General features: G+C 40.0%; 1 protein-coding gene across 1 annotated transcript; it reads left to right on the top strand.

The window, feature by feature from the left end:
* The first annotated feature begins 5,077 nt into the window (after window positions 1-5,077).
* Window positions 5,078-7,009, top strand: LOC110604771. Its single transcript, XM_043952370.1, has 5 exons — window positions 5,078-5,316; window positions 5,928-5,993; window positions 6,149-6,220; window positions 6,348-6,408; window positions 6,511-7,009. Exons 1-5 carry the CDS (start codon window positions 5,218-5,220, stop codon window positions 6,696-6,698), a joined length of 486 nt encoding a protein of 161 aa, XP_043808305.1. The 5' UTR covers window positions 5,078-5,217; the 3' UTR covers window positions 6,699-7,009.
* Window positions 7,010-9,039: the final 2,030 nt, after the last annotated feature.

The following is a 9,039-nucleotide window of genomic DNA, read 5'->3' as shown; positions in this document are numbered from 1 at the left end:
CTCCTGCCCTTGAGGCCCAGCATCTTCATTCCCCAGCTCGGGTTCTGCCTCAGGAGGTCCAGCTGCAGTGCGAAAAGCTCCTCTGGGTAGAGGTCTGTCATCCTCCCTATAAAGTACTTCCTCTCCATCAGAGTCTTCTTCAGCACCTCGGAGTTCGGCTAAAGGAGTGGAGGGGTTGTATCTGGCAGTCCTAAGACCTCGATTATACCCAGAAATGAACATGCGGAAGCTCTTATTCCATATGGCAGTTTTCATTTCATCAGAGCCTTGGAACTCCGCAAATCGCTTCTCACAGGCCTCGGCTATCTGGGTTTTTCAGTTCCAAGGAATCTTTGTAACTCTGAAGATGAGCCTCACAGGCCTATTCGATCTTCTTTTTTAGAACAGCCGACTCCTTGTACTCCCTCAGCTGTTCCTCGCACTCCAGCTGGACTCTATCCTCAGCCAACTTGGCATCCTCAAGCAAGGCCGCACATCTCTTCTTGAGAATCTCGACCTCCTGGCAGAGGTGCTGATTTTGAAGTTTGGTTGTCTCCACTACCAGGGCCAGATCCTTCTCTTTATCTACCCGCTTGGCCAGCTCTTGCTCGAGGACCACCACCCGAGCCAGGGCTTCTTCTTTCTGTGCCAGCACGGCGTCAAAATCCACCTTCAGTAGCTCGTGCTAGTGCCGAGCCTTGTCCCTCTAACTCAGGGCCTCCACCTTTTCCCGCTGGATCCCCTCTAAGGAGGACAGCTGCTTTATTGCTTCGTCACGTTGATCCTCCGCCTCAGCTGTCCTACCATTAGCCCTTTTAAGGGCCTCCAGCGCGGTGTGTAGCTCTATCTGGAGGGACCTGGAATGTTCTCGGGCAGCCACGAGATTGCCCCGGGCATCACTAGTCGCAGACAGATTCTCCTCCAGACGTGCCTCCTCAATCCGACGATCCACAGACTCCCGGAGAGAGTGGTCACGGGCGTCCACCTCCATGAAGAGGCCCATCACCTAGTGCAAAAAGAGAAAACTGTCAGAACAAAGAAACAAAGAAAACTAGAACATGAGCAGAAATCGGAAAGGACGACCTACCATCAGGAGCATCTCCCTGATCGTGTCCCCAAGCTCCCCTCGAGGTCGAGACCGGAACGCTGCTTGTTCCCTTATAGAACTGGCTAGAAGACCAGTAAGGGCAAGCAAGCGTGGATCCGAAGCCTCTGTGACGCCACCAAACATCCGCTCCTTGATGATCTCGGCGACTACACTCGCGGGAGACTGGTGGGTGATGTCCTCTGCGTTTAGGATGTCGTTGTCAGGAGCAGACAACAGAGGAACCACGGGAGCTTCCTTCTTCTTCTCAAGGGGAGGGAGAGCTAGAGCCGGTCTCCTAGAAGCCCTGTATCTCTTTGAGATAGGAACCGGGGCAGGCGCTTTGGTAGGGGCAGGACGCTTATCTCCGACCTTCTCCCCGACGCTCCCACTATCGACAGGACTGGGTCCAACCCCCTCAGAAGCAGGGGCAACTCCGACAAGAGCCTCCTAGGCACCCTCACCTACGGGAATAACCTCCATTATCTCCTCTGGAGCATCCTTTTCAGCGATGGGGGCCTCAAGCCTCACTTCAGGAGCTTCCTCGGGAGGAAAGACAGGATCCGTTCTCGCCAGCCCGGTGTCCTCAATCACTTCAGAAATAACTCTTGGAGCCTCTTCCGTCCTCTCAGTAGAAGAGCGTCGAGGCCGGGGGGCTTGAGAGGACTGGTGAGCTGAGCCCGACCTGTTGCGGCTGGAGGGACGAGATGACTTGCTACGTCGAGAGCTCGGTCTAGGAGCCTGAGAGGAGACTGGAGGAGGAGGAGGTCGGATAGTCGACCTAGAAGAAATACCTTCGGCCACCTTTTGAGTAGCCTCCCTCACGGACTGCCCACCCAGGAGAGCATCCAAAGCAGCGTTCATGCTCTCCCGAGATAGTGTAAGGTTCTTGGGAGGTTTGATTTGGTCCATTTTCACCTCGGAGGCTGCAAAAATCCAAAACCACGGCAAGTCAGAAGCAATCCTCGACAAAAAACGAAAAAATAAACAAATCAAGTAAATGAAATAAGATACCTACGCCCTTAATATCTCGAAGGTTGGACGCGAACAAGCACTTTTCGACGTCATACTTCTTCTCCACAGAAGTCAGTCGAAGGAATCCAACCTGGTCGGTAAGGCTCAGCTGGGGCAGGTCATTGCAACCCAGAGAGACATCCTCCCAGGAGAGGTCAAGCTTCCAGGCCAACCCCGTTTGCTTCTTCAACTCTACCACCAAAAACCCCTCTACCCAGCCTTTGATAGAGTCCTTATAGCCCGTAAAGATGGACAACCCTCCCCGAAGGGCAAAGTAGTAAAATTTTTGGCTCGCTTTGACCAGTCTGAAGAAGCTAACGAACAGATGAACCGTGGGTGTGAACCCCCAGCTCAGACACACAGATTCGAAGGAAGACATGAAAAGAATAGAGTTAGGGGTTAGCATTCGAGGGGTGATCTCGAAATACCGAAAGACCTCGTTGAAGAACGAAGAAAAGGGGAAAGACAAACCATACTCCCTTTGCTTGATGAAGAAGACTAGACTGACGTCTTTTTGAGGGTCTACTAGGCCAAGGGGAGAAGGATCAGGAAGAACGATCCTCTCATTCCGGTAAGGAGCTCGGATGTGAAAAAGAGGGGTATCCAGGTATTCCCTAGAGATGAAATTCCTAATGTTGGACGAGGTGATGCTAGACTCTAGGTTGACAACATCGGGAAGACTAGAGCTATCCATGATGGAAGAATAGGCGTACCTGGAAAACAATTAAGGCGGAAGAGCAGAGAATAGCCAAGAGAGCAGAAGAGCAGAAGAGCAGAAGAAAGCAAGTTTTTTTAGAATACTGGCAGAAGACGAAATTTGAAACAATGAAGAGCCAAAAAGATGTTTTGAACAGTTTTGTCCTTGGGCGGCGCGGTCATTATTACTCTCGGTATTTACCCCCTCATCAGTCGGGCAATAACTGACGAGAAGGTAAAGGGGCAATTGATGACCACTAGATTTCTTCACCCCGGTCTGGGGCCGGGCCCATGACAATAGCCCATTATCCAGAGGCCCTCAAGTCTCCCGCATGAACCAAGTCCGGTCCGCTCAGCTTTAAGACCGGGCTTCTGTTAGCTTCCTCAATCAGGCCGACCCAGTCCATACGGCCCATTAAACAGGTCCTATCTGGGCTCAGCTTTAATCCTATCTTCAGGCCCAGCTCGGAATCAGGAAGGGGATCAACCCATCTGTCTTGTGGGTCCATCCGCATGCACGCCCCGGGGGAATCAGAGGCCGTTACGCAGGGGGCAGGGATCTGATATTCTCGTACGGCCGTATCAACATGGCAGGGACAGGTGGCCCAATGACAGACAGTTTGTTATACATCACCAGCGGACAAAAGAAAACAGATAAAAGGAGGAATGCTCTCCTCTAGAAAAGGGCTTTTTGGCTACGTTTAGAGGACCCTGGTAAAACCCTATTTTTCTGGTCTCAGATCATCAGAACGTATACTATATTAGCTATTACATGTATAATGCCATACTAGAGAATATGGCATAGCAAGGGGAGCTAAAGGAATATTGAGAATAGTTGTTGCTTGTCAATAAGGAAATAAACACTTACCAATTGATGATTTCAATCTAAAACACTATGATCAATTAAGTCTTCCACCTTGGTAATATAATCCAACAATTTATAGGAGTAGGCAATTTAAAACTATTCAGGCACACAAGGAGTTGACCAAACCCTAGTGTTCCTACTATCTCCAATACTCATTCACGCTCCCATCTAAAGAACTTTTTATCAACTAACAGACTTCTCTATATCCATGAGTTACATCACTTGTGAGTAGCCTGCCAAAATGAGGATTGTGAAAAATAAACACCTTTCAAAACGTAAATCCATAAGCGAGACTGATTAAGAAGAAACCTCTGACACTATGCTAAAGAAGCTATATTAAAATTTTCAATATCTCTAAAACCTAAACTACTCCAACACTTAGATTAATAGAAATGAAGCCAACTAACCTAACAAATCTTTTTTTACTCTTCATCACCACCTACTAGAAGTTTGACAATAGACTATTAAGCTTAGTTGAAAACTTTATCGAAAAATTACCATAGAGTAAGTAGAAACGGCAGATAAAATTGACTTGGATTATTATAGCATGCCAACTTGAGACAACAATTTTTGTTTCTAAGGCTAATCTTCCACAACTACTAATGCCTACAGTTGAGATCTTCTTAAAACTACTAGAAGCCTAAATACCTATTAGAAGAAACTAATTCTAGCATTAAAAACTTATAAAGAAGTTCTTGCTTTAAAGCAGAAGGTGTACGTTTGTTAAAAATAATATGAAACTTCTAATGATTAACTGATTGATCGAAGACCACCACTACAAAAAAACTGTGAAATTGCGACCAAAATTAGCAACCAAAATTTTTGGTTGCTATATAGCAACCAATTAGCGACCATTCTGCTACAACATGAATAAAATAATATTTTTATTTAATAAAAAGCTCAACGACCAAAAAATGGTCGTTATTTGGTCGCTATTTAGCGACCAAATATTAAATCGTCGCTAAATTTAGCGGGAATTAATGGCGCGAGATATTTGCGACCATATTTGCGACGAAATTGTGACTATTTTTTGAGTGGAAATATAATATTATAATTTGCGACCATATTTAGCGACTAATTAGTTTAGTCGCTAAACAGCGACCAATCAGCGACTAATCAGAGACCATTTTATTTTTAAAATTTTAATTTAATTTTATTTTATTTAAAATTTTAAATTAAAATTAAATATACTATTAAAATATTTTTTTATAATTTTATGTATATTCTTATTTTTAGTACAATTTATTTTAAAAAATAATTTAAAATATTGTTATTGTAAATTAATACAGTGTAATATTTTAATACAATAAAATTATATTATTTATCTTTAAAAAAATTATATCATTAAAGACAAAATTAATAAAAATATAGTATAAAACATTTTAAATAATATAAACTATAAAAATAAAATAAAGATAAAAAATAAACATAAATAAACAAACCTGCAATCAAAATAACCCATAAAACCCAACCCTAAATCTCTCTCAACTCTCAAAGTCTACTGCCGCCCTCCCCTCCCCATTCGGCCTCTACGTCACTCGTCTGGTGCGCCTCCCGCCGATCGTGCTCCACGCTGTCAATGTCGTTTCTGCGTTCGGTTCCTGCTCTTCTCCGCCGCTTCCTCTGCTCTAGTCTTGTTGTCCGGTGCTGCTCCTCGCCGCGTCCTCGGTCACTGCAGGTTTGTGAGATCTATTTATTTCTTAAATTTGTGAAAATATTAAGATTTATGTGAAGTTTTCGTTTGTGAGATTATTGAAAATTATTTGTAATAAAGATTATTGTGAACGGACTGAGAGTTGTTTTAGTGAGATTATTGAAAATTTTTGAAATAAACACTACCATTCAGAGTTGTTTTCGTGATATTGAGATGTGTTTTAGAATATTGTTAATGTGGATTTTGTGTGAATTTTTTATTTTTTGTTTTTGTTGTGATTATGACTTAATCGGGTTCGGTAGTGTCTGATATTAAGGGTTAATGGTAAAGAAATTTAATTTTTAAAGTGGTTTGAGGCGGTTTGGGATAGTGTATCTATAAATGTATTCAGGTTTGGGTATTTAAAATTTGGCTTTTGCGGGTACCTTACCTGGTACCAACTCCAAATTCCAACTATTCCTAAATCAGGTTTTTATTGACAAAATTTAGATCTACCTTCTCTATTCTTTTACCATTTCTTTGTTTCTTTTGTCTTATTCTCCTTGCAATATCTTGTCATTGTTAGCTTTTATTTGTGTAGTTTAAGTAAACCCACTTGATAGTTTTAATCATCTTCATATATGGGTTCTTATTAGCTTGAAGAAATGATGTGGGCAAGTGTAAGGCGAAAAGTTCTCTCTGGCAGCTCTACTACTTATTTGGTTAGTAGTGAAGGAACTTTCTTTTGTTTGAATGAATTTACTATTTTCATTTGTATAGGCTTCAAAGCATGTTATTCTATTTAAAATTTGATTTTTGGGGTCATTGAACTTTAGTTTAATTGACTAAAGCTGAATTTTCGTTTTCTTTACATTAGGTTTTAGAGCAATCATTGCCAGGTACTTGTTTTATGGCACCATTATCGCGATCTTACTCCAACCCCTTGAAGGTGGTAATCATGCTTGATGTCTTTGGCTCTCTATGTATTTTATGTTTGGTTTGTTTACTTCATTTTTGTATTATGGCTTGTATTATGTGTAATGTTAATTCTTGCTAGTTTTATTTTACCTGTTTAGATACTGCCATTTGAAAGACAATCAAACAACCTACGAAATGTCAGTTTCCATGGTTCCCTTGGTAAGTCCATTGTGAATGGCATTATGGGATTTGCCTATTTGATTTAGGCTTGTGCAGACACACTCATCTTTGTGGGTTTCTTTGAATTTCATGGGTTTACAGGACTTCCAGTTGGTTCAAGGCCTTTAAGGTCAGCTATGTCTTACTATTTATTTTCTCTGTTTCTTTTCCATGGCATATGCACAGAATTGCTTATTTTTTCTCTTAGCCCTTTCATGGTCATTAAGGAATTCCTATTCAAAATATTTCTTTCTTTATTAGGAAATCCCCCTGTTCTTCAACAAACTTAAAGGAACAGAAAAGTGGAAAAAGAAGTGTGATGCCTTTATTTTGAAAAGATAAAGGGCCTGCAATCTTCAAAGCATTGTGCTTGCTTTGTTTGTCAAGTTTCAATGTTGCCTATCATATTCCTGTAAGATAACAGAAGCAAAGGTTGGTCATAAATTTGGAGAATTTGCTTACACATGAAAATGAAAACTTCTGAGAGCAACTACTGCAGCAGCAGCAAAAAAGAAGGGAGCCAAGGGGAAAAAGTAGGCCGAGTGCATATATATAGAACAAAAGAATCTGAGTTTGCAAGGACTTCTCGAGAATTCACGAACTTGTAGTAAACAACCATATTGATATTATCTGGCATCGAGAGCTCAATTCGAAGCTATTATAGTTTTTTATCCTAACTGAACATCATCTTACAGAGGCTTTCTAGAGCATCTTTGCTAATACTAGCAAATAAGCAAGACCTAAAAGGTGCTCTTACACCAGATGAAATTGCTAAGATGAAATTGCTAAGGTACTGATTTAAATATTGTAATTTGTAGGTTATTTTTCTTTCTTGGACCAACTTGAAGTTTGTTGTCCTTTTTCCATGTTATTACTGTGCTGCTCATTGTCCTGGAATATTCACTCTCCCGGTGTAGTTGTGAACTTTAATTTGATATTTGAGCATGTGTGTCAACTTGTGAATCTTGCTTTCTCAATTATGTCATCAGGTGTGTTTGTTTCAGCAGCTATTAATGATGTTAGGCACGTGTATTCTGTTTCTTCCTATTCTACTTTAAATCCTATTATATTTGATTAGAACGGGGCAAAGAACATTTCATGGTTTAATGATTACGGAAGTCGACTTGATATGCATATATTTTTAAATATCTATAACTTTCCAGTATTTGGGCAATGAAAGAAGCATGGTTCAAAATGATTAAGCATGCCTTAGTATCTTGACCTTACACTTCCAACATAATCATGTTAAAGCTACTATATATATATATATAATTTTTTGGTTTCCATTTTCTTTTCTTCCAAAGTTACTATGTCTGATTTATAGCCTTGCTTTCGTCTTTTGAAATTCTAAAATGGAGTTTGCAAAACTTCTGCAGGTACTAAACCTGGAGAATATGGACAAAACCAGGCATTGAAAAATCGTGGGCTGTAGCGCATACACAGGGGAAGGGTTGCTTGAGGGATTTGATTGGTTGGTTCAGGACATGATGATACCTTAGGATCTAGTCAACATTAAGCAATAGAGTTAGGTTTTTTTTATTGGCCCTCTCAGAGAACTGATTAAGGTCCATTTGTACTGTTTTATTAACTATCTTATTGTTGTGGAATTTAGTCAAGCTGTGAATTCGACAAAAAAAAAAAAAAGTGAAGCTGTGAAACTTTTTGGGTCAATAGTATTATTAAAACTTTCAATGGGAAGTTTGGGTCAATATTAGTGACTAATCAGTCATAAAAGCAAATTAAATAACAAATATTTTTTTAATTTTACTATTAATTTGCAACAAAATAACGACCAAATGCTCTTTTTTGAGGCGATCAAATAATAACGAAATAGCGATCAAAACAGCAATTATTTCGCGATCAAAATTTAGCGATCAAAAAATGGTCGCTGATTGGTCGCTATTTTGTAATATTTAATTTGCCATGACACCAAATTAGCGATCAAAAAATGGTCGTTGATTGGTCGCTATTTTGTAATACTTAATTTGCCATGACACCAAATTAGCGACCAAAAAATGGTCGCTGATTGGTCGCTATTTTGTAATATTTAATTTGCTATGACACCAAATTAGCGACCAAAAAATGGTCGCTGATTGGCGCCAAAAATTTAGCGACTGGCCAAACACCGACCATTTCATTTTGGTCGCTAAATGGTCGCTATTTCATAATAGCGACCAAATTTTGCCTTTTAGCGACCAAAATTTTGGTCGCTAAATTACTGTTTTTTTGTAGTGCACAATATAGAGCTTATGAACTCGCAGTAAATTATTTGCTTCTTCCTTGCTACTTGAGCAAATAGCAAAGTATCATCTATAAATAAAATATCAATAATTATTGGAGTATATAGTGAAACCTTTATATCCTACATGAGACCTCTACCATAAGCATCTAATAGCAATTAAGTAAGAACTTGAGAGAAAAGCAAAATAAAAAGATAAAGAGATAAAGGATAAGTCTTCAAGAAGGGCAAAAGGGAAACCTTTAACTAAGATAGAAAAACTAATTGTCATTATACACTGTATAATGAAATACACTCCTTATGGAGCAAACCTCATTTTCAATAGAACCAAACACAAAAAAGAAAAAAAACTTAATTAATCTGATCGTAAGCTTTGTATATGTCTAATTTGA

The sequence above is a fragment of the Manihot esculenta genome, chromosome 17 (assembly GCF_001659605.2).
Source record: "Manihot esculenta cultivar AM560-2 chromosome 17, M.esculenta_v8, whole genome shotgun sequence".
NCBI lineage: Eukaryota > Viridiplantae > Streptophyta > Magnoliopsida > Malpighiales > Euphorbiaceae > Manihot > Manihot esculenta.
Note: the sequence above shows the minus strand (reverse complement) of the source record. Positions and strands in the feature narration are given on the sequence as shown.

Excerpts from the sequence above, each read along its gene's own strand:
- LOC110604771 (XM_043952370.1), top strand. The coding sequence starts at position 5,218 with ATGTCGTTTCTGCGTTCGGTTCCTGCTCTTCTCCGCCGCTTCCTCTGC. Across the intron at positions 5,317-5,927 it reads CGCGTCCTCGGTCACTGCAG|CTTGAAGAAATGATGTGGGC; the intron begins GTTTGTGAGATC and ends GGTTCTTATTAG. Across the intron at positions 6,409-6,510 it reads CAGTTTCCATGGTTCCCTTG|GACTTCCAGTTGGTTCAAGG; the intron begins GTAAGTCCATTG and ends ATGGGTTTACAG.